The sequence below is a fragment of the Corvus kubaryi genome, unplaced genomic scaffold, assembly GCF_017639235.1.
Source record: "Corvus kubaryi isolate FWS band 111438036 unplaced genomic scaffold, C.kubaryi_AGA036_p1.0 37394, whole genome shotgun sequence".
Taxonomy (NCBI): domain Eukaryota; kingdom Metazoa; phylum Chordata; class Aves; order Passeriformes; family Corvidae; genus Corvus; species Corvus kubaryi.
Genome location: NW_024581133.1, coordinates 14105427 through 14130749, shown reverse-complemented (window position 1 = coordinate 14130749; position 25323 = coordinate 14105427). Strand labels below are relative to the sequence as shown.

At 39.8% G+C, this 25323-nt stretch overlaps 3 protein-coding genes across 10 annotated transcripts in view; 1 reads left to right on the top strand and 2 right to left on the bottom strand.

Annotated features, from left to right (window-relative positions):
* Positions 1 to 3681, top strand: part of MYO1E (myosin IE) — a 77747-nt gene extending 74066 nt beyond the window's left edge. For 2 of the 4 annotated variants that reach the window (XM_042038963.1, XM_042038962.1), the window contains exons 27-28: positions 1906 to 2075; positions 2592 to 3681. In XM_042038963.1, the coding sequence (XP_041894897.1) occupies positions 1906 to 2075; positions 2592 to 2668 (247 nt within the window). In that variant the 3' untranslated portion in view covers positions 2669 to 3681. Of the gene's footprint in view, positions 1 to 1292; positions 2076 to 2591 lie in introns of those variants that run through there. The other 2 variants (XR_006017848.1, XR_006017849.1) reach the window with 2 other exon arrangements.
* A 1434-nt stretch (positions 3682 to 5115) lies between these two features.
* CCNB2 (cyclin B2) lies at positions 5116 to 9954 on the bottom strand. Its single transcript, XM_042038975.1, has 9 exons — positions 9837 to 9954; positions 8860 to 8991; positions 8654 to 8779; positions 8073 to 8243; positions 7846 to 8004; positions 7329 to 7565; positions 6374 to 6514; positions 5702 to 5812; positions 5116 to 5383 (listed from the first exon to the last, which is right to left on the bottom strand). Exons 1-9 carry the CDS (start codon positions 9864 to 9866, stop codon positions 5282 to 5284), a joined length of 1209 nt encoding a protein of 402 aa, XP_041894909.1. The 5' UTR covers positions 9867 to 9954; the 3' UTR covers positions 5116 to 5281.
* A 1825-nt stretch (positions 9955 to 11779) lies between these two features.
* RNF111 (ring finger protein 111) overlaps positions 11780 to 25323 on the bottom strand; it is a 43380-nt gene continuing 29836 nt past the window's right edge. For 2 of the 5 annotated variants that reach the window (XM_042038969.1, XM_042038965.1), the window contains exons 9-14: positions 24339 to 24464; positions 23567 to 23693; positions 16106 to 16198; positions 15073 to 15168; positions 14084 to 14211; positions 11780 to 13539 (exon numbers count right to left, since the gene is read on the bottom strand). In XM_042038969.1, coding sequence (XP_041894903.1) covers positions 13422 to 13539; positions 14084 to 14211; positions 15073 to 15168; positions 16106 to 16198; positions 23567 to 23693; positions 24339 to 24464 — 688 coding nt within the window. In that variant the 3' untranslated portion in view covers positions 11780 to 13421. The remainder of the gene's footprint in view (positions 13540 to 14083; positions 14212 to 15072; positions 15169 to 16105; positions 16199 to 23566; positions 23694 to 24338; positions 24465 to 25323) is intronic. The other 3 variants (XM_042038966.1, XM_042038967.1, XM_042038968.1) reach the window with 2 other exon arrangements.

Here is a 25323-nt window from a genome sequence, read left to right as displayed (position 1 = left end):
TCAAGTAATACCATAAATGTGCACAATTGATAGATTTTGAGAAATGAAAGTGCAGAGGGTTCCTTAGGAGGGGCTTTCTAGTTCCTGAACACAGAGCCCTCAAGCAAGGTTAGGCAGGTACAGAGGTCTTTTCAGTTGTACTAATGGCAGTCATTTTACCCCACTGTGCCCAGTGTCACCCGTAAGGTATTTCAGGCATATTTAGAGCATTTTCCTGTTTAAGATTAATCTTCAAATAAGAAAAATCACAAAGAAGTGGTCGCTGCTACTTATTTTACCACTTTCAAACCCATCGGCACATCCTAACACTTTCAGGCACGTTCCATCTTGTAATAACAATAAGACATAGAGTCTTTAGGTGGTGAGATGTTCTTGTCACGTGTCAGCTTCTTCTGTTAAACTCTTTTACTAATATTAGATTTTGTCTTGAGACTACAGTTCATACAACAACAAAAACACATAAGCCATAGGATAAAGCCAAACCCGAACATCTCAGCTGTTCTGCAGCAGTAACCAAAGGAAGTACTCTTAACAAAAGTGACATTCCCATGGCTGTCTTCCTGGGCATTACGAGCTCCTTTATTAATGCACTGAAAAGAAACAACATAACTGTATTCAGCCGTGGATTTCAGATGAGCATTTCTCTGCCTGTTCCTTTTCAAAAGGAAGCTGCAAGCTAGAAGAGGTGTTAATAGCCATATATAAGTAGATATAATTTTTAAGGATTAGAATTAGGTTCATTTTTAGCAAAGCTGCCAAGAAGGATACACTGGTACTAACAATCCAGTACAAGACCAAGATGAAAATCACCAGGCTCCCTTGCAACAGCAAAACATCTCATTTAAGATACCCTAGTTCTACCATGGCTGCACAAAAGCTGAGCTATTTTCCAAGACTTGTGCTGAATTCTTTAGTTTCCATATGTAGGTCTAGGTTTCACAACATCTCCTACCCTGAGCAAAGGCAGTAGATGCTGAAGAATGGGAGAAAATCTCTCCCCTCATAGATACATTGAGAACTGAAGTGCTGTTATAACCCATACTTCAAATCTTATTTTCTGGTGCAGTTCACTACAAAGTTAGAATTAGACAGGTTTATTGACAAAATTAAGCCTAGGACTTTGTGTAAGTAACTGTAACCCTGTTCTGCAAAAGCTGTGTAATGTTACTGTGGCATTACATTACATGATCACAATTCATTCTCCTCCACATCATTACAGTTTTTGTCATTCAGCACATAGATTATTAATTTTAAACTGACATACTGAGTCTAATACCTGTTCTCTCTTCCAGCCTTTATTAGCTGATGAGCTGGCAAAATGCGTTTCTTCCCTCTTTCCCCTTCCTAATCTTTGGAGTGGTCACAGCTGTAACAGTTTGTGCAGCATCTCCCCTGCTGCTTCAGAGTTGGCTATAACAGAACAAGTCCATAGATGGCCCTGGAATCTGAGGCAACTTAAAAGATATGCAAGTCTCTGTTGCAGCTTAGTCACAAGAATGGTAAAGTAGCAAGCCTGAGAGCTGGAAATTTGTTTTTGATACTAAAAACTAAATCCCTGTTGACATTGGGGAAAGGGGAGAGACACAGCCTAAGCTGTGCAGATACCAAGATATGCATGAACCGCATGTGCACATTTGCTTCCATTTCAGCCTGGGCACTAAATATCTTCATTTGAACTGCTGGGAAGTCCTTACTCATCCATTTCCATAGGAAAGAAATGGCGACTCTGTCCCTTTCCCAGGGAAGTCTCACACTGCTATTTTTAAGTGTTGTGACATTCAAGAAAATCTTTTTTCCCTTGTTCTGTGATGTTCTTCAAAATGAATTCATTAAGACAGAGGGGTTTGCTAAAGCTCAGGTTTGAGTCACAAGCCCCAAAGCCCACGAGCCCTTGCTGTCGGTCAGTGTCCGCAGGCAGACGTCGAGCCGCCCGCCGCCGGCCGGAGGAAGGCCCAAGCCACAGCCCAAGCCCAAGCCGCAGGTGCCGCAGTGCCGGGCGCTCTACGCCTACGACGCGCAGGACACCGACGAGCTCAGCTTCAACGCCAACGATATCATTGACATCATCAAGGAAGGTATGGACACACAGGGGCTGGAATTTCAGTGCTGGTCTTGAAGGTACATTGTCACAAGGAGTTAGGACAGGACTTCCCAAGCCACCCCAGTTCCTCTTCTCTTGTTAGGCTTGCAAATTTCCATGATGGCTCAGGGGGCACAGAAGCCTCCACCCCAGTCCAACCTCTTCACTCAAGAGCATGTCAGAGACAGACCACAGACCTGTGTCACTGGGTACTGCAGAGCTGTACATTTAGTGAGACAGTAATTCGGTCACTGCCTCTAGAGGAAAATTAGCCTAAACCACAGCTGTAGCACAAGAAGCAAGAAGTAGTTAACCAATTCCAACTCTGGGTCTCCAAAGCACCCTCCCCAAGGCAAAATGATGTGGCCAAAAGATGAACACTCCACATCCTATCCCCTCATTCCTTCCCAAGAAGGCTCTCACTGAGTGGTACAGCTTTGCCACAGGTTGCACCAAGTACGCAGAAATGTTTCCCAGAGCTCACTCCTTACCCTTGCTATCCTTGTTGCAGATCCTTCTGGCTGGTGGACGGGAAGACTACGAGGGAAACAAGGTCTGTTTCCCAACAATTACGTCACCAAGATTTAAAAGACTGTCAGAGAATAATTGACGTAGAGGTACCAGTGGTTGATGATGTTTCCCTTGCCTTCAGGACATTGTTCTTCCAAGATCTGCTGTTCTCAGCAGTATTTTCACCAGTAAATTGTGTATGAGCAGGAAGTTACCCACAGTACAGACTTTGATCTTTGTCTCAGCACCATACAGCAATGAACTGACCAATTATTTATTATATTTAAAACCTGGTTTAAACACCTGGTAAGTGAAGAATGCTCAAACCTACTATCTTCCTGAAACAGGTGCTTTACAGTCTGGGACCAGGAACTTCGAAAGGGGTGTATTTAATAAGTGCCTTCAGCTGAATATCAGTAATCTTTTAAATTATCTACTGAAGATAATGTTAAATGCACATTTCATCTAATGCAGATCACTCTGGGGAACATGTTAATAAGTATGCTGCTACATGTCAAAAAGATAGAGGCTCATTTGGGATATTACCATCTAAAAAACTACTGTGATGGTCTATTTAAGTAATTCTGTACAGAGATGTAATGGAACTGGTTTGTGTTTGCAGGTGTGTTTAGGGACTCCCAACAGGCACTGTAAGAATTTAAAACAGAGAACCACATTGTACTGTATGCTAAACAATGTTGCCTTCTTCAAGATTTATATTATAATATGGCTGGCCCATGTTGGATTTATGTTTAATACTCTACCTGTTATAGGAAGTGTCTTTATGCAGAGCTGTACATTTACAGAAATAGTTATATACTGTATATAAAAACTGGTTATGATAGAAACATGTAAAAATGTATAATGTAGTAGTCCACTGTTCTTATGAAGTAGTACTGCTAGAATTTTTATGCCAGGTACTTACAGATATGCACTACTCCTTCTCCTTTTAAATAGCAAAAGCACAGGTGTTACTGCCCAAGTCTGATTGCCTCCCCCAGCAGAGTGGCTGGTGCTTGCCCTGCTGTTCTGAGAATTCCTGCTTTGCCTTTTGAACCTCCGTAAAATAAAACACAGGAAGATCAACACGTCTTATTTGTTCTCTGTGCAGTTTGTTCTCACATATACAATGTCTTCAGGATTTTACTGCACTGACTTCTAAAGAAAAAACCCTTTTCTTCACTCCCAATTATTTTTCCCTATGCCCAGCTGAAGTGCTGTTCTCTCCTGTTAAGAACAGTTAAAAAGCCCTGGATATGTTGGTATTAAAAAGTTGCATAAGCTTTAAGATACAGCTAAAAATCTTGAATCCCTCCTAAACCGTTGCCTAAGTCTAACTTAGGTACACAAACCATCTGCTGTAGAAACTGTTTCTGGGAGACAGGAATGAGGACCTCACTCCAAGGGAGGAATTACATCCACACAAGGAATGAAGCACATTTTTCAGAAGATCATTTGCAGCAAGTGCTAGGTTTACTTAGCACAGGGGAGAGAAAAATCTGCTTGAGGAGATAAAACCCAGTAAGTTCAACATCCTTCCCACACAGGAGATCTGGGGTCTAGGTCAGTTCTGTAGCATGAGGTTCTTGCCTTTTACATCAGAGCCAGCATGCTCGTTAAGAAGAGATGCTGGAACAGTCATAGAATAGCTCAGCGTGGAAGGGAGGTAATGAGTTCAGTATAACCTGGAGACTACCCAAAAGGTCTGTAATTAAACATTACTGATACAGGATTAATTTAACAAAAAGACCTACATGAGGTATTGAGGTAGAAAAGTTGCATTAATTACAGGCTTGTATTCCCTGAGCATACAGATACTGACAGAGCAGAAACAAAGACAAAAGCAAGCAAAATGTCAAGGAAGGGGCAAAGAAGAACTGCCTTATGGGGGGTTTGACTCTGTAATCCCAGGTACAGAGGTTTATTGGAGAAGGGGTGGGGGGGGGAAGAGAAGATGTGGGCAAGTGAACAGGTAATGAAAAAACTAAGGGGGTCCTTTTCAGGAAGTGGAGAAGGTTTCAAGAGCTGAGCTGCTTTCAGAAGGTCTCCTCCCCACAGTTCCACACCTGTATTCCCTGCCTAGGTGTTAGCATTACAGGAGACTTCTAGTTTTTCTACCTTAGCTCCCTTTAAGCACACAGAGAAACACACAGATTTACAAGGTTAATACCCATTAAAGCTAGCCTACTTTCCCCAAGCTTGAAGGCAACAACCTACAAAAAAAAAAAAAAAATTCCAGTACACTTTCTTGGAATAAGGCACTGAAATAAAGTACATATTTAGTGTTCTTTAAGGTACAACAGAAAAGATGCACTGTCTGCCTGTTCTTTATGTTAAGAGTGAAAATAAATTAATAAATACAATGCAATATATAAAGCTTGGAGATTCTCTTTGGAAGCAACCACAGAGAATAATCAAGCCCATTTAACTGCAAGTTGTAACAATCACCTATTTAGTCAAATGTTCTGCTTGGACATTAGATTGCAAATACGTAGGTTGTACCTTAAAGAGTCACACTCACAATATTTAAAAGAAAGGAGTTTTATTTTTAGATAGAAAGCTGTGTTACAAAGCAAATTTAAAATGTCACCTTCTGCGTGAGTCGGAACTGTCTGCGGGAGGCTGGAATGCTATGTACAAAAGCAGTAGACAAAGTGCACACCCCATCATCAGGCCCTGCTGCCCAGGGCTTCACAAGAGTGATGCAGCCAGATCCCTAATGATCTCGCTGTTCAGCTGAGGGATGGTGCTGATGGTCAGTAGTTTGCTGCTTGCATACTTATTCTTGATAGCCTGCAGAATAGAGAACAGAGATACAGAAGTTTTACACATACAGTATTTATGCTCAGGCAGATGATTTTTTGGTCAGTTAGCTTGCCTGCTTGGAAAACAAGCAAACAAACAAGGCTGGCAGTGAACCAGTTTGCAAAGTAACAAGAGCACAACTTGTTAAAAAGGTTTTGATGTTAACATTAATGCAACAGCCTCTCACAGGCTTGTCAGAAGAGCATAGGCTTTGAGATAACATATGGAGTCTTTACCTAAGGAGCCACAATATGCAGCAAGCTATTTTTAAAACATTATAGAGAGGATTTAAGTAGTTATACTTACAATGTATTTTGTTAACTTCTCATTTACTTTGACCACATTCTTGGCCATATGTTTCATGGTCATCACAAGACTGTCCTCTGCATAGCCAGTGTAGTACTGCTGCTTTGTACCCTGTAGCAGAACAGTAACAAACTTGAGATTTATGATGGGGGAATTGCTGCTGAAGGCACAATCACGTCAGGCAGCAAACACCCTAAGCTTCATGGCTAAGACTCAAGTGCTGGAAGCTGTAGCTGTCAGTTCAAATGACAGATCCAGAGTAACCTGATATGCAGAAGTCTGGACATATCAGGGACCATGATTCTGGACTGAACAGAGAATAAAAAAACAACCAGCTGAACTACAACTCACTACTCATGGTCCACAACTTCATTATGCTACGTGTACTTCAAGAATTATGAAAATCTATTTTTACTTACAGTGTAGCCTTCTGTAACTCAATTCCAACAGAAAAATCCTTTTGTACCACACTACTCATACAGAAAAGGATTGTGAGTTTTTACTGGCACATTCCTTTTTCTACCTGCCCTTATGCATCAGGCTGTCCAACTGTCATTCCAGCACCAGCATTGTTACCAACCTAAACACAATTTTCTTAAGTGCTTTTTTATTGGTTCAATTCCACTGACCGAAGGAAAAACTCCTAACAACAAGTTTGATTAAAATACTCACCCATTTGTTATGTCCCAGAATCTTCTGAGACAGGCACAATGCAGCAGCTGCAATCTCTGAAGGACGATGGTGAACCATGTCATAGTCTATCAGTGTCAGCTCCATCAGGTATTTTGCTAGAGTGTGTTGCTTAGCATCGGCCTAGCAGGTTGAGAGCTTGTTAATCCACAAAATTTCACTTCACTTCAGCACAATCACTCAGAATTGCTTATTGTGTTCAAGAACAAAACAAAAACAGCAAAATCTTTACTACAGTTTAGGGACCATCCTTTCTAACAGACATTCCTCTCAAAAGCAAGACCACCAGTGACCACATCAGTCTAGACTAGCAGCCCTTTGGAATTTGGACACAAAGTCAAGTGAGGGATTTTAACAGAAAACTGCAGTATCAGGTACTGCTGTGCCCAACTGGGGATACAAGTGCTCCTTCTGTAATGCAAACTAAAGGAAGGAGAGATGTAAAATTACTTATTTGAGTTAGTGGTCTGCTGAGGCAATCGAAGCCCCCCTCAAAGAGTGGACAGTTCACTTGAATGTAACTACTGAGGTGGAGAAAGAAAGGGTCGTGTCAAAGAGAAAGCTTATCTTTTGATTCTTAAATATCACAGTATTTGCAAGCAGAAATTACAAAGAACTGCAACACGGCTAATGTTTTACTAATAAGTACCCTGATCACCAGGATTAAAAAGATTAAAAGCAAGGGTTCTTAGCTGAACAGTAAAATTACTGCCTCTAAGGCTGAACATAGGCCGCAGTAGATACAAATGTGAAATACTACTGGCTACCACAGTGACATTGTCATGTTACTCCACACGGTGGAGTTTCAGAGCTGAGCATTTCTTCATCCAGCATTTAAGCAGGAGGAGGGTAAGATCACATGATAAAAATGCCAGAAGCAATCCCCATAGACTTTACCAATAAAGGAAAGTGCTAGATAATGAGGACAAGTACCCACCTCCCCAGCTTTTGATGCTCTTCTTAAGAAGTGAATTGGAAGAGGTCGTCCCAGATCAAAATTTAATTCTTTAAGAATAATCATCTCCATTTCTCTAATTTCATTACTGGTGTAGGCATTGTCGGTAATGTAAACGAAGTCTGCTACATCAGGAGACAATATCTCTTCATATTTTGAAGCTACAAGCAGCGCTGTTACGCCCACCAGCTGAAGCTTCTTGCGAGGTACTGGATGACTCTGCAACACAGGAAATTTAAAATGCCTAACTCTAGGTAAACAGATTATCAGTTTACGATACCAGCATGACAGTGCTCATTCTTATAAATGATGTTCTTCACTCTAGTCAAAGGTGCTCAAAGAAGGGAACAGCCTCAGTTAAGATGCTGTACTGTAACAGCTCTTATACACAGAGCAGATTTTGTAGATTGTTAGATTTCTAAAGAAAAGTTAAATCCTGAACTCCTTTACAAACATAGTAATCGAATAATTACTGAGCATGACTTGAAGAATCCCTCACCTGTAAGAAGCGATCCATGATCGCCACACACATGTACAGTGTTTCCTGCAGGAGGTGGAATCTCGAGTGCACCTGGACAAGCCAGTCCACCAGAATTGCGCGCATGCGCCCATTGATCGTCCTCCCGTCCAGGTAGTGTGGCCGGACCGATTGCTGCAGCTGTGGGGAGAGCGGTGTGAGCAACCAGGTAACCCCAGAGACACGAGGGCGGCCGTGGGGCATCCTACCTCGAGCTCCCTCAGGTACAGGTAGATGTCTTTGACGTAGTCACTGCACAGCTGGGGGTTCTCCCAGTCCTCAGCATCAATGTCTTCTACGTTGTTGAGCAACACATCAGAGAAGGCTTGGCACAAATCCTCCTCTTGCATTGATACATCCATAGGGACAGGAGACATAACCTAAGGAATAGATCATATCTGTTAACGCATCTTATGTATCTACTGTTTACATTTCAATGTTCCTTTGTTTCCATGTTTCACCAGTCACTAATACAACTTCTTTAGACGGAAGTTGAAACCAAGCTTGGGCTCCAGTGCAGCAAGTTTTCATTGAGATACTGCAAACATAGAATCCCAACATCTTCTAGTAATTGCCAGCTAAAGCAGAAACTTCATCCAGCACTTCAACAGTTTGTTCTGTCACTTGAATGTCAGCCTTTAAGTACAACCTGCATTAAACCAAAACCTCAGTACAGAGGCTTTGCTTTTTCAGCAGAGGAATGAGATACAGCCACAGATAAACTCTTGTGAAGGTAGAGCTCTAAGCTGCAAAGCAAATTAAAAATCAGAACAGTATCATCGCTTTCTACCTTTGGAACATCAGTTTCTTTGTTTGCTTGATTCACAGCAGGTGGAGCTTTAGGCAGTGCAATTCCATTTGTCATCTTGCTAGGTACTTTCACAGGCTTTATGGATGCTTTGGGGCATTCTGTTTTCTGTAGTAAAAACAATTATTATTAGTAGAGAGCTAGCAATCTAACTTCTCCCTCTATATAGATTTCAAATGTTCCTTTACCTTAGATATGTGCGTTCCTCTTGTTGCAACTTTATTTCCTATTTCTTCTAAAGCAGCCCTTTTGCCAGTCACATGAGGTTTCGTTTTACTTTTAAGGTCAGACACCACAGCATTCTCCATCCCTCTAGTGATCTAAAATGATAAAATTGCAAAAGCTGAAGAGTCAGAGACCAACAACTTTCCAATGCCTGACTCCATTATACGCTTACCACCACTCCACTGTACCTGTGTACCTCTGTGCCTGCTACGCATTACTCAACCAGCTTTTCTTTCCTAGCCAGTCACATATGTTCAGATGAAGAGGTCTCCTCTAGATTCAGAGCACTGTACTCTCTGAAGGGTGTTGTAAAATTAAGCAATGCATCCTATCTCATACTTTGTAACTTTTTAAGGTCAGAGTGCTCACCTGCTATTTAACTATTATACTCACACACTTTGTAACTGTAGCAGCGCCCCCTAGAGGCTGCATAAAGCAAATTCCTTGTTACATATATGCCACATAAAATCAAAAAGCTATACTACACACGCAAAAATTAATATTCTTTGTTATGCTCAGCAATGAAACCACCAGGCTTCAGGTTTTTCGTGGAGTTCAGCTTAAACCACTAGACAATCACCACAGAAGAGAGGCTCCCGGAGTCCCTTCCTACACCTACCCCTAAAGCAGCTTTAGTTTTCCCACTCCCACATCCCCCCCGCGTTCAGTGGGGGAGGCGCGGCGGCCAAGGCCAGGCCGAGGCGGGAGCAGCGCACGCGCTGCCCTTAACGGGGCCCCCTCCCACCGCTGGGCCACAGCTCGGCCCGGCCGCCGCCTCACCCGCCCAAGTACGGGGGGGTCCCGTCCGGTCTGAGAGCCGCCCCCCCCCCCACCACCCCGCGGACCCCGCGCCGCCTGAGGGCGAAGAGCGGCGGGGCCCCTCGGCGCCCCCTCTCTCGCCCCCACCCCCGGCCCGCCCGCCGCCCGTGGCGGTACTCACAGGGGCGCGGCGCGTCACCGGCAGCGCCATGGGCACGGATGCGAGGAGAGCTGCTGCCCGCCGCTCCGCACACAACTGCTCCGTTCACGAACCAAACCGACGGCCGCTCCCTCACGCTGCCGCGGCTCCCTTTAAACCCTGTCCTGCTCTACTATTGGACAACTTCGTACAATGCACGCGTCCGATTGGCCCGTCTCCACAGGCCCCGCCCCAGCAGGAAACGGCTCGAGCCGCTTCCGGTGGCCGCGGCCGGTGCGGGGGGCGCAGCGCCTCCCTGAGGGCGGGGCCGAGCCCGAGCTCACGGACGGCGGAGTGTAACCCCAAAATCCGCCGGCACCGCGCCCGCTGCCGCGGGAACGCCCCGCCACGACAGGTGGCGAGTTAAGGGCGCTCCCAGCTGTGGGGAGGCAGGCGATGAGGGCGGAGGAGTATTAATAATGAGCCCCGAGATTCAGGAACTTCAACGCTACCGTAGTTGCCTAACTGACAGAAAAGTCTACTTACAATTCTCCAGTCTCTCAAAATTGGCCCTGAATTCCAAGGTTCCAGACGATTCTGTTCAGCAGGATAATTAACTTCAGCTAAATGCTGATTGTTCACTAAGATAGTGTTTTCTTAGGCAGTACCTGTAGTAATTAATACATGTAAACAAAAATGTTTACAGATCAAGATTTCAAGAGCAAAACAAGGGAAGGGGAAAAAAATTGCAACGAAAGCAAATTTTGAATGATACCAGTCTAACATTTTATTTATTGCATACAAAAGGATTTCTTTTGACAATGGAATTTTATATGAAAAGTAATTTGATGCATACTATTGAGAACCTTATCTTCAAAGATGCTGCAGAAAACTTAAGGCAATGCATCTAAGCATATAAAGCACAGTAAGAGGTGGAAATGTTCAAAATGAAAAGCCTATTCCTTCTCCTTCCCTTAAACTATGGTTAAGTCACAACCTTCTGGAACAGAAGTTGCAGCTTTTTAGCCCCTGCAATAGCATTAAGATCAGAACACTGTGATTCCTGACAAATACCTACGTGTTCAGCATCACATTACAATGTTATGCATACATTTAAAAACAAGACAGTATCAGTAGCTATTATATAACAAATCAATTCATGGATCACTAAGATACCTCTAGTACCAGGCACTCAAATCAGACCCATAAAATATTTCCTAAAACAAACAAACAAACAAACAAAAAAAAAAAAAACAAAAAAACCCAAACCAACAAATCAACACAACCCAAACCTGTGCTTCTTTGTCCTGTAAGAAAGCCAAAATAGATTATATCGCATACCCAGGGTCTCAGTTACTTCAGAGACCCTGGATTTTTTGTCCCGTATCTCTCAAGTACCTTCTTGGAAACTTTTAGAAGTGAGTATCATCAGTCTTCAAGCATTAGTGGTCAATTAACTTCCCTTTAACAGTCACTGGGAAACACAAAGTGTTTGTTCAGTCCTTCCAGTTACTTTTATTGATTTCTAGCAATGCAGCTTGAACTTTGCAGCCACTTTCAGTTTCCTACAGCCAAACTGTTCAAGAAGCTTTAGCATAAACCCAAGTCAGATTTTGAAGCAGTCCAATCTCTGCCTCTCTCCCATATCCCCCATTGTACAAGCACAAAGTGAAGTTCAGTTTCAGCAATGCAATTAAGCTCGAAAAGGTCCATTTATCACACATGCTGGAATAAAATTTCTCCCTGTTTAAAGCCTCAGTGCCAGAGGTGTTAAGTTTGTTGCCAGCAATAGACTGTACTCACAAATGCTACTACTAACAGGTAAAAAAAATAAAATAAAAGGGAAGCAGCTTTAACCAGAAACAGGCAACAAGTTAGGTAAGGTAATATTTATAAATGGATTTTTTCTTAGTGTAAACATAACAGTTTATCTTTTAGGTTTACTGTAAACCGTTTTACACATAATCTGATCATGAAAGACAAAGACAAGAGAAACTGAAGGTATTTATTATTCAATCCACTTACAAAGCAGGTGGCTTAATGCAAGCTAATAGACATGTTCATATATGATCCCCAAGGAACATCTTTTCCAAAGTGACAGTAATACTGTCTCAATGTTTTTGCACATTTGCATTTTGCAATGTTGAGCACATTTAAATAAACTATAATCTATCATACGTGAAAGAATGTTGATGAGCAACTTGAATCCTGATATAGATTAAAACCTCCTTCAAAGGCAAAATGTTAGTATGTTATAACTTAATTCTATATACTATACTATGCAGCAAATCTTAACTATAGAAAATATTTCAATCAGTGATGGACTGTTGGTAATTTATAAAGAGGGAATCTATGATCAAGGCAAAAACTAGGTAACCACATAATTTGTGTCTCAATTTCTACAGGAATTTACAGGCTTTCAACTTACTAATGAAAAATAAAAACAAGAGACAAGTGGATTTAGCTAACTTTATTAACTTTAAATCTAATAAAAGTCCCAAGACAAGCCTGGAATCCTTAAAAAAATCTATGAATTCACGTATATAAACCCAAACAAAAACCCTGCAGCTTTAATTCCTTATTGAATGGTTTTATATTAAGAAAACCACAAACCAACAAAACCCAAACAAACAAACAAAAAAACACAACCAAAAAAAAAAAAAGAAAAACAAACCAACCCTCAATGTGCGCAGATACTTCAACTTAAGTTAGCAGAAGACCAAACAGATTCTAAGCTCTTTTTCCATGTCCCTAATAATTCTTTCAATCTGCAAGTATCTACAATCCAGCTAACTGAAACCAACATTTAGTGTTCACTAAGAGCTGTTTCACAGCAGCATATATTTAAGTTAGGGATTCAAATTTCTAGACATAGAAGAAAATGATAAATACAATCTGAACAGCAGTCTAAATGTTTAATATTGACATTCAAATATATCCGCATTGTGCTGAAATTTTAAAAACAAACACAAGAATCTGATCAGACAAAAACTCTGGTGGTGAGTATGCTATATGTATCAGTCAAACTGAATATAGTTCATATTCTGTTCCCAGTATTAAGGATGTTATTTGACTCATAACTGATCTTGTAAATATACAGCAGCCATTTTTTCCTAATTAAGGAATGTCTCAATACATAATATTATCCTTTTCTAGATGATCTTTATACATTTAAACTAAAATATATATGATCGATTAAATTAAGGAATTTGAGGTTAGTAATGAGTGAAATCATACTTTCAAAGCTTGATACTATGTAAAACAAACCAAAAAAGAGACCACACAATTCTACTTACTAAAGCAGCTAATCTCGCCTGCAAGTTTGGGGTCACAAAGCCCATAATATGTGCAAACAAATGCAATACAAGGAACCATGCAAAAAATACAGTAATGAATTTAAAGAAAAAAATGTAAAACCTAAAAAAAAAAAATTATAAATACACTGAAACTCAACTGTCTTCTACATACACTGTAGGTCTAGCATTAGTTGTACCATATAGCAGAGCCAGCACTCTGGGTTCAATGCTTCCAAATCTGCGCAGGTAAGTCATGCCATCTTTGGTTGACTGCAGTACCAGGAAGGATGAGAGGGAGCGAGAGGGAGGACAAGAGTTCTGGAAAGCAGTGTCAACTTTCACTAGGCAGCTGAGCCTCAATGTCCACTCTGCAAATGGGGCACTTCTTGTTAGTAATCAACCACTGATCTACACATACTTGGTGGAAAAGGTGCATACATGGAAGGCGCCTGTCATCAGAACAGAAAAACATTAGTGTTAGTAATTTCCATATCAACAAACCCATTGGAAAAAATGGGTGTGGGCTTTGCTACTGAGGTCTGTTTTTTCTGTTTTCCCACAGGTTTATCATAGCCTTTTCCAGTTGAACCTACATTCTGTCTAGTTCCAAAAAGAAATGGATATGGGCAATGAAGTCAAGCACCAACTGGCTTCTGCTGTATTAGACTGATTTAAACCTGCTGGAATTTAAGTAGCATTACTCCAGAAAAACTGGACTAACAGTCCTGATTAATTCAGGGCATCAGCTTGGGCTCATATTGTAACACAAGCAGTCAAACTATGGGAGATTGTAATAAAATAACCTACATTCTACCTACAGACAATACAGACTGAAAAACGTGTATTTTCAACCGCAACTTGTTTTATTGTATTAGTTCAATGACAGTAGTTAATTTCAACTGTTAACCTGGGCAGTGCTGTAAAGCAGTGCACCAGATTCTAGTATCAAAGCCAGAACATTACCATTATATTCTGATATTCAGTGTTGTATACCTGACATCTTCACCTTCCTCCAATATAGACAAACAGATGGTGCACTTTTCCTCTGTGTCTTCTTCTGTTCCTTCCTCCCCATCTTGTTTGCAGTGCAGTTTCCTCTGTGAGAACCAATCAGTTGTTACCTTATTAGTAGAGATGACATTATTGACAAACTGAGTAAAGTCTGGTTTTGATACATATTCATCACATATTTCTTTGAAAACATTTTCTAATATTTATTCAAATGAATTTGAATCAAAATGAATCAAAAACCAGCACTTAGAGCAAAACCCAGGACATTTCAGATTTAACTGTTGTTAATTACAGAAGTCCACTGGGCTATTGATTTCAGAGTGCTGTAACCAGTCCTTTTACTTATTGTCTATGTCTAAATATCTTAATTCCATTCATGCAAAAAAAAAAAAAAAAAAAAAAAAATCAACCTAGTGTCTTGTCACTATTTATCAAGTACGAAATAACAATGTCATGTTGATGGGATTGTGTATGATCATAGACTGAACTCCAACTGAGAGACGACCTCAGTTGTCAAAACTGTGTACCAGATTCAAAACCTCCTAGTATTCCAGCCGTCCCCATGTGTTCAAAGTAAAGGTTAAATTGATATATACCACCCAGGTAAACACTGTGAACTATTTACTGCCAATGTAAAGCCTTAGTTTATGAGTTATCACTGAAGTCTGTTGACAATTTTGCTATTACCAGCAGTTATTTCACTACTCACAAGGCTACTTGTAACTACTGAACAAGTTAATCATATCACACCACTTTTGTTCATCACACAGCTCTTTATCTAAGGAACTAATTTTAAATTTTCCTTGTGAAACAAGTGGCATTGTAAGCTTTGTTTACAATCCTTGAAACTTCAAGATGGAGGAAACATGCCCTCTTTGACACTGACATTTCTGCAGATTTAAGCTAACCATAAACATTATTCTATGTTCAAAGAAATATTACAGGCAGGCCACAATTTGACAAATCCTCACCTTTTTGTATTTATGGGGATATGTGCATCTTTCTATAGTTCCCTGTGTTGCTCCACGATTAACATTGCCTAGTCGTTCCTCCAAGTGAATCAGCTCCTAAAAATCATGAAGGAATAAACAGTGTAAAAGCTATTATTTCAACTACCTTGAGGAAGTATTTATTTTATTCTAACCCATTTTCATTTTTAGAATGACAAACTTATTTCCTGACTTACTCAAATATAGGCAAAGCCAAAAAGAGTATGTTGTGTGGGAAAAGTGATGGGCTTCTGTAGAAAAACCCACACAACACTGTCTGGTATTTTTAGTTCTAGGGAAATACTATTATACTACAATAAAATGAGTGTTTGTCAGCTAGGAATGGCTATCAGTATGTTCACACATACTTCTGTATCTTCTGTGTCTAATGAGGAAAAGACAATTAAAATATGCTATGTAAATATTTGCCTTCTAACAGTCATTAAGGCTTTGAAGAAAAAAAAGAGTTGCTTAAGTTGAAATACAATGACTGATTTATTTTTCTCCAGCAATGAGTTTATTACAACCATGAGATGTCACTGAAGAGGTTTTCAGTGGATAGGGTCATTAACTCTCTGCATCTGATACCTTTTATGTTCTCCTGGTTTTTTTTCCTTCACTCCATTTCAATTCCTGCACTATACAACAGGACAGCACTGTTCACATGGCCAAGTTTCAGCCTCACTTGGAGGATCCTGGCACAGTTACTCAGAGACACCACTACCTTCTGCAAGAATGTTGTATGACTACTCTGTCCTACTGATGGGTGGTATGCACAGCAAGAGGTACTGTCAGTTAATTGCCACCTAACCTGCATTGTCCAGGGCACCTTTTCCTGACCAACTTTTCAATATGCTTTTGTCCCACTCCACAATGGTGAGGGCATTCTGTAAGTAAAGGGTATTTCCTTTATGATTCTTTTCTATCTATACACAGAACTAGCTCTATCATACACCCTCCCCATATTCCCTCATGACACATTTTGACATATATCTAGTTTTATTCTATTACAAACCTCAAAATTGCCCCTGAAAGGGCCTCTGAATGATGTTCCATCCAATCCCGATGAAATGTAACGGATGTGAGGGTAGCCCGCCATGTCTGGTACCTATTCAAACAGCAGATGTTAAGTTAAACCTATTCAGAACAGTTTCAGTATTTTACTGTTCACTTTGAAAAATTTAAGTTCCTTTTGCTTTCATTGAATCACTTATTATTTATACTCCTCAGCCTGAGCATACGATTCCAACTGACAGCACAAGACAAACACCACTCTGACACATCTAAACATAACCAGAAGCAAAACAGAAGTGAGACTAGATCTCTCCTGTAATCTCTCCACATCTGCATTACAATTCCCAAGTCCCAAAATCTCAACCTACATTATATAAACCACCATAAATATCTACCTATTTTTGTAAACAGAACACCTAACAGCTACATACGAAGTTACAAAGAGGACTCGCTATAGATTCTCAAATGTAAGCTTTTGGTACCACAGGAGAAACAAGCCTAAAAAACTCAGTCTGGAAGAAGCAGCCAATATTCTTATCTCACTCAAACAACTGAACATCTTCAGACACACTTCAACTTCAGAGGCAGATAAAAATTAGCACTCAAAACTCGCATCTAAAGTCACAGTTAAACTACATTCAAGCATCCACTAACCTTCTTGCACAGTAAGAGATATAAGCAGTGAACAAAAGACCAGTGTTCAGTGCTATATCCCACAGGCCCTTCATGCACCAGCACTTTCCATAAAGCAAAGCTGAAGGATAGTTAATATAGCAGGGACCACCTCCACAGCACGGCTGCTGCATTCCTTTTTTACCCCAGCAAGATGAGTGAATAATGGTATTGATTTTTTTGTCAGAAATATACCAGTAGCAATTTTTAATGAACAGGTGAAATAAACCCAAAATGATCAGCAGATTCAGTTCACTCAATCCCACAGCACACCGAGAGAAGACTGTAAGCAGCAATCCATTTGGAAATACTTGAATGCTATCAGCTGATAATGCCTCTGCTGCTGTATATGACAGCTCAAAATTCATCTCATGAGGCTGTCCACAGACCAGATATCCCAGATACTATTCATGATGTCAAGTATTCACATGCCACTTTTCTTCTTTCCATCCAACACTTCCAAGTTTAACACATATAAAGGTGTAAAACTCAATGAATGCGCTGTGGAAAAGCAGACCTAGACAAAGCTCCCCACATCAAATAAAAGAGCAATAAGCTAGCTACCTTTCTACAGTTTTCAAATCCAGTCTTGTAACTAAAAGCTGACAGGGATAGAAAAGATTTCTCTGCCCTAAATATTTTTTTTCCAGAAAAGAAAGGCAGAATCTGATTATTTTAAAGCAGTTTACATGGTGCTTGTCAAACGATGATGTAGTGCCAACATCCTCCACAAACACAGCCAGAACACTGGTCTTGAATTTTAACAAACCAGAGTAACAGAAACCAAAGATGCATATTCATGTCCATATCAAAACACTTCATCTAAGTAATATTTGCTGGTATCATAGGTCTTACTGTCTGATAACAAACCGTGGCTGTAACTAAGGAATTTTGGGGGAGGAGACTAAAAATATGCTGATTTGTAAGAAATCTGTCTCAGATAATCACTGATTTATGATTCATTCTGCATTTAAATGTGTAATTCTACTTCAGCTTTCAATTACCGAAAATGCATTTAAGGAACTAGGTCACTCACTCACATTATGAACATACTTACTGTGCCAGGTTTTTACTAGGCATAGACCTGTCTGGCATAATTTGGAAAATTTTATTGTCTATTACAACATTGTGAATTGATGGCCACCACTCAGAGGAAGGAAACTCCTGACAAAAACTAGCCTAAGTCTCAGAAGTGATATTCCGTGCCTGGTCCTTTATTGACCAGAATTTGAAATCAGTCTTCTGGAAAACAATGCATCTGATAGTGCAGATATTACATCATTACAAGAGCTGCAAAGTCACAGATGTATTGCTGTAATTCCATAATTACAGTTCCAATTGCCCCAACAGTCAGTTTATCAACTGCAGTGACACGCACCTGGACAGGTCTTCTATTTGGAAGAAATTCTGCTATTGGAGACTAAGAAACCTACTAAATTTAATTTTAACAGTACAAAACCAAAATTGTTCAGAGTACCTATCACAATTAACTACTGAACTCAAGACAACAAATGTTGTGTGGGAGAATGTGTTTTCATGCTAATAAATGGGCCTTCATATTATCTTGATGGGGATGGCATAACACCTCTGCTAAATCACCTGAACATACATTATATACAGGCTCTTTTATAAAATACCCTCAGAGCACAGCTTACATTTCTGGCCAGGTAAAATGGTACTCTGAAAAAATGTCTCTAAGAAAAAAATCAAAACAGTTCTTTTACACCTGCAGAATAAGCAGTCTGCTAACACAGCAAGATTTTAACTAAGTACATTTGCAACTACAAGATGGAGAAAATATTTGCAAGAGAGAACTACCAATAATACCCAACTAAGAACAGTCTTACTAAAATCCCTTTGACAGTTTCAAAGTTTCAAATGCAAAAAGATATCAGCTCTCTTGAAAGAGCTTCACACAAATGAAAGTTTGTTTTCACTAAGCTTTCATGTAAGAAAAAAGGAAAAGGTTAAAGCTAATGAAGAATGTAAGCAGTTAAAGGTAATGCCAGTCTGCACTAAGTGTTTGTATATATTCTTTTGGATACAGACAAAGTAAAATATATACTTTAAAGCAATATATTCTGGACATGCAAATTCCAGCACAAGTCTGCCAAGAATTGTAGAAGTATAATTTGTTTCTTGTTTTGCACTTTCTATTGACACTTCCCATGACCACAAAAATCTGCAGCAACTAAAACAATTCAAGGCTAAGTCTGAACCATTTACAACACAAACATTCTCAACAGTTTGAAACACCTAACCTGCAGAGAAGACTTTCTTCCTTGCTACTTCTCTCCTTTAAATACCCTCTGTCTTTGCAGGATCTTTCAGCTTTTCAGTTGCCAGAGTCAGTGGAGAAATTCCTGCCCTGTATGGTACTACTTATCTTGTCCACCCAGCCTTCATGGTTCACATTAAGTATGATCATCATATGTATTAGAACAAATCCCCAGTGTAAGCCTTTTCAGACAACTAACTGCTCAGCTACCATCAATATACAAAAAGTAGTAAAGCTCATCAATTAATGTCTTAATAAGCCAAATTCAAACAAGGAAAAGCTGCAGTCTTCATACAAAAGCAGTGGGTGAAGTAACAAGTCCTATCTGCTGCATAGATAAAACCCAGTGGTACCTGTGTCTGAGGGGAACATGAAATGAGCGCTCTTCAATAGCCTGTATTCTACAAAAAAATAACAGTAATTCATGTTTATATTAAGAAAAAAAGAAGAAGCTGCAGGACAAAATTCCATTTTCTTAAAAATGCAATTCTCTTTGATGCAGCTAATCAAGGCTATTTCAAACCTGAAGTTCATCTTGAACTACTATCACTATATCAAATTACAGCCTTAACTGTTCAGGTATTTCACAGAAACTTGTTGGCTTTTGGGGTACAGAACAGTTGCATCTCTTAGAGCTGCAATACCTGCATGACTACACTCTGAGCAATATTATTCTGACCAGCACACAACCACCATAATGTGCTGGGACCTACTGGCCTACACCTCCAAATCCCTACTGATTTTCACAGCTAAGTGTAAAGACAGCCTCAGACACACTGAATCAATCCACACGTAAAGGAACAAAACAGTAAGGCTCTGCAATAGAAGAAAAAGGGGGCACAGCATATTGAAAGCTGGATGTGAAACACCTGAGAGTAATGATTAAGGTACCATAAGAAACTTTAGGTTTGCTTGGGGTTTGTGTGGGGCTTTTGTTGTTTTGTTTGTTGCTTCGGGGGGGTTGTTTGTTTGGGGTTTTGGTTCTTTTAAAATATGATCCAAAGATCTCCCTCAGACTGAGAAGCTGCAGGTTCACAGATAAATTAAGGAATCTTCTCAAAGCTTGCATCAACTCTAGAGATATTTATTACACCATACCTAGCAAACTACAAAGTCCAAATAATTCCCCCACCACTACCCTGAAATTCACATTCAACAGACTACTCAAAAGGGCAGAAGCAGCTAGAGTCAAGAGTCTGAACACCGTACACCATAATGAATTACAGAAATTGCCATCCTGCCCACCCTGATGTGGTAAACAGTGCCAGAACCCCAAGTCAAAAAGCCTTTCATTAACAGCGGCAAAAGAGCAGCCAAAGGAAGCCAGAGTAAACAGAAATAGAAGTGGCATCTAACAACAAACACTGGTATCAGAGAAGAACAGAGGAACAGATAAAAAGCCTTTGTGTCCTGCATCCTTCTTGTCTAATGTTTCATTAGTTATGCCATGCACTGATCTTCACTTGAGTCTTCCTTAAAATGATCAGTTAGCAGAATGGGTATTTGTCCAGAATGGATTTCATTCAACAGCTCTTTCCTCAGCACACATATGGCCTTAAAACAGTAGCGAACACAAAGTCTAAGCTATGGTCCCAAAGTAATTATATTAAATCAAGGAGGGAAGCAGCCTGACCCTTGGATACATAGATATCAAGAAAGCTCTTCCTAACCGCTTTTAATCTAGGACTTCTCCTAAAACACCACTTAAACAGGTAAAAATCTCTTCCAAACTAGTAGAAAAGGAGATTTTTTTTCCCCCAACCCTCTATTTAGACTGTCAAAGCTGCTGAATACCTTCCCCCACATATTTTTATCATTTTGTCTCCCTGAGGATTAAAACTGCAGTCTGCATTCCAGCACTGAGTAGATGAAGGTTTGGTCATCTACATCTAATTAAAATCAGAAACTGATAGAGTACTAATGTCATTGAAGCCCAAATAATCCATTACGTCCTTTACAGTCTGGTGGTAGTTTGAAGGGGTTTCAGTACTCCACATAAAAAAGGCACACTGCCAATTGTGCTGCAAGCCATTTCAGAAAGCAGATTCAATATTAATGAAATTCTTAGCAGAGTGACTGCATCAGTTACTTTAAAAGACAGCCCCTCTCAAAAAAAAGAGAATAGTTTATGATATCTGCATCAAAGAATATGACTCATGAAACTTCTATTTAGTACCCTCTGTACGTAAAGAAGGAAGCATTTCTTAGGACATTAACGACTTCGCAGAGGGACTCTAATCACAGTTCAGCCCCTCCTCTCCCACCCCTACTCCTAAAGTTACAAAGAAAAAAACAGGTGGCAGATACAAATAATCTGTTGCCTAAAACAGCACTTATGTTTAAAATCCAGTCAAGTTTGTTAGATGAAAAATTTCACTGACTACTTGCTCTCTGTTCAAAATAAGTTTTGCTGACAGATCTGCTGTACTCTCACACACAAGCGAACAAAACCTGTGACTTTCATTATTGCCATAGCAGGGGTAGAGTCATCAAAAGGCATTTGTAATGCTTTGAACTCATTGTATATGTAACTTCTAGCAGTGCTCTAACCTGCCTTCATGTTCTTCTAGTGTGTGAATACACTTAAAATTAGTCAAAGACTCTACACAACTTCGAAGCCGTAACGCTCAATCTGATCACAGCGGGGTTCAAACCACATCCCAAACACTTGAGGAAGTGCTGCTTAGAGCAGTCTGTTCATGATACAAAATGCTGTCAGTGCAGTGTGTGCAAAGCCTCAAAACACAAACAACTTCAGTTTCACTCAGCGACTCATTAATTACTGTTATAAGGATCAAATATCCCTACATAAACACTTGCACAAATTTCTGTAGACTTAAAGACCCTTATATCATCTGCCACTTTTACCAATTAGAAACTGTAGTTACCAAGCAGAAGAGAAGAAATCCCTAAAATATTTTATCACACATTCAGGAAATACTTCTGAACGTTCTCTATCATAGTTTTCTTCTCTTCTACTGCTAAAAAGATGAAAAAGAGTAGGGTGCCAACTATCTGCTTATGTATTTTACATTTTAGCTGCAGGAACACCCCAATTAAAATACAATTAGAAGTTTCTCATCACACTGTAATATGAGGATCATCACAACTCCTAAGTTTCTAGAAACTTCATGGTGACAATTGAAGTAAATCCCACAGATGACTTACTAGCCCTGACAGAAAACGAGCTAAAAGAGGCACAGGTTTAACTTGTTGCCTCCTAACACAACTACAGTTCCCTGAACTGTTAGGAGGGAAGCTAAAGCAGCTGATGTTATCTGTTACAGTACAACACATGAAATCAACGTGAGAGAGTAAAGCCATCTTTCATCCACTTGAAAAAGCAGACACCTAACTGAAGAATGCAGAAAAACTTAATTTGAAGAGATGACACACAGGAGACAGTTATGCAAGAAGAATCTCATTAGCTACACTAAAATATCAAATTCTACAGACTGCTTTAGAAAGTCTGTGCTAAATATGAAAGCAGCATCCAAGAACAACCAACTCTCATGTATCAGGGAGGTACTTAAGGATTATCACATCTGGTAGTTAAAGAGTGAGGAACACGCAATGCAAGACCAGACTGGAGACAGTTACTAGAGTTTGGTTGTAAATTTACAGTTCAAGCCCCAGATGTCAATTCAGGCTACTAACAGAGAAATTTTGAAAGGATGAGACTTGCAGGGTTTTTTTAAATTATAATTTTAGCATTCATTTACAGATGATCTCACAATTTTGATTAGATTAACTAGCTTTAAGAGGATTAAACATTATTGCTTGACCACACAGAACACTAAATATACTCAGTTAAACTAAATTTGTTTCTCCGTGAATTTTCATTAAACAAAATTTTAAAAAATTTTAACTAAACCTGTTAGCATTCTTTCAAAAACAATACTTTGTAACAAGAGTAAAGATATGCTGGTTTGTTTTGGTTTTTTCTACTGCATACTACAAAAATGATGTTTAACAGGGGACTATCTTACCCTCACACTTCCTGCAGGTTGTAACACTTCATGCTACAAAATCATATACTTTATCACATAGAATTAGGTTGATGAATAACATATTATTTGAAGACAATCAAATCTCTATCTGGAATTCTAACTGTGTGTATACACACCTTAAAAAGAAAGAATCAGTGCTAATACTCATGCACTGGGTGGAAAGTTGGTACCTTTAATAATCCAAAACTCAATAAAGAATAATCTGAACTTTAAAAATCAGATGCAGAGGGTCAATGCATTGCAATGCAAGTGACAATTTAATTCAAGTATGTTTCATTTTACAAGAGCTGAAGTTAGAAATGTAGATGTCCCTATACTGTTCTCTCACTACACAATGGGCCTGCTCAAGCTCCCTCACTGGGAGTAACACACAGACAGACACAGTGAAATATTTTCTTATTCAGTTGAAGCACTTTTGCAGCAATGTAGACACATCCCATTTTCCTGACAAACAAAATCATAGTGACCAATGATCATAATTTTCCATAAGCTATCTCCTTACCATTAGAGGAAGAGCCCCTATTTGCAAGTGATGCAGTCGAGGAGGTGCATGGTAGTGGGCCAAGTGAGGATGCAAGGGCCCTGGAGGGTAAGTGGCTGCAGTCACACCAGCTTCAATTCCTAGTTCCCTGTCACATGAATGAAAGTGGCATTACAGTAAAGGAACAGCTTGCCTCCTATGTACAATCCCACTGCTTTGGAGAGCCTACAACACAATACAGCTACAACAGTTTCACGCAATAATTTTTTTTAACCATATTTAAACTTTGCTAAAGAATCCTCCTGTAAGTAAAAGTTCTTTTTAAAAAAGCTGTGAAGATTTAGTATGAAAAAAATAGAGACAACTCCACATTTATTGTGCCCAGTAATATTATCCATGTGGAGTCTTCTCTGCAGCACATGCTGTGGGAGCCGCAGTTGACATTCATGCACCTCTTCACTAATGGCCAAGAGTATTTTTTTAAATAATAAATATATTGTTGAACTTAAGTGCATGCTTCACAAGTGGGCCTGATGCAATTGCAAATAAGTTCGGACAAAGAGGGGAAAGAACATACTAGCCTGTAACTCCAAACCTTAAAAAACACTAGAAATATATTTAAGATATTGAGTACTCAAAGCAGTATTTCCAAGTCATATCAACATCTACAAACTTTAAACTACAGGTACATACAGCACCTTTTAAAACCACAGCCAGCATTATCAGCACTGATCAGCACATTACGGTCTCCTGTCCTGAGCCCCAAGAGCTCAAACAGTGTCTGATTACTCACCAGGCAGATCTCTCTGGAGCCTGTCGAGGATGGGAAGACATAGTCTGAGGCACATGGATGTGATGCCCATGACCATAATTGGGATGCATTCTGTGAGGATGTGGAGGAGGCCGCTCATGAGCGCGTCTAAACAACAAAGAACAGCCACCATTAATTTCACATACTTTTTAGTATGAAGAAACCAACACCCATAACAAAAATGTTGCAGACTGAGCTACTACAGTGCCTTTAAAATAAGAAGCTCCCCATGCAGTATTTTAATTTCCACTTTAGATATAAGTTACAAACTAATTTTAACACAGATTTCGTATTCAAAGCCAGCTTCAGCTACAGTGATCTGCCCTTCACTTGGCAGACACGACTACAGAGCCTGACAAAGTGTTTAATCCCAACCTCAGCGAGCAGGTAGGAAAGTGAGGGCCACATGACAATCATGTTCAGATTTGGTGCCATTCACAGCTCTGCAGCAGATTATTTCTAGTAAAACGATACCAGCAAAAGTAATTAGGGGAAACTTAATACACTAATCAGAGGACATTTTCCTTGAAACATGTTTGCATCACAGCTCAGGTAATAAGAGCACACAGTTTTTCTCCATGCCAGTTGCTGCAGAACAACTATGGATTTGAAAAAAAAACCTTGCTGGCTGATTTCTGTTACTTTACCACAGAAAGAAATTGATTAGGCTTTTTCTTTCCATTGCTTTCAATGCAGAAAGGATGGTTTATTATTCAACCTAAAAACTTGGATTTTACCAAAAGCAGGATACGTTCTCCAGGTTCAGTACCACCTTAAACTACTTGATGAAGTAGACCAGACATTTTGTAAATTTCCATGTCTAGAGAGGCAAAAATGTACTTAACAGCAAACTATTCTAATCAAGTAACTATGGGGAAAAAATCTGGAAGAACACATTGAAAAAAAAAAAAGAAAAAGGAGGGAAAGCGCGGGGAAAGCGCGGGGAAAGCGCGGGGAAAGCGCGGGG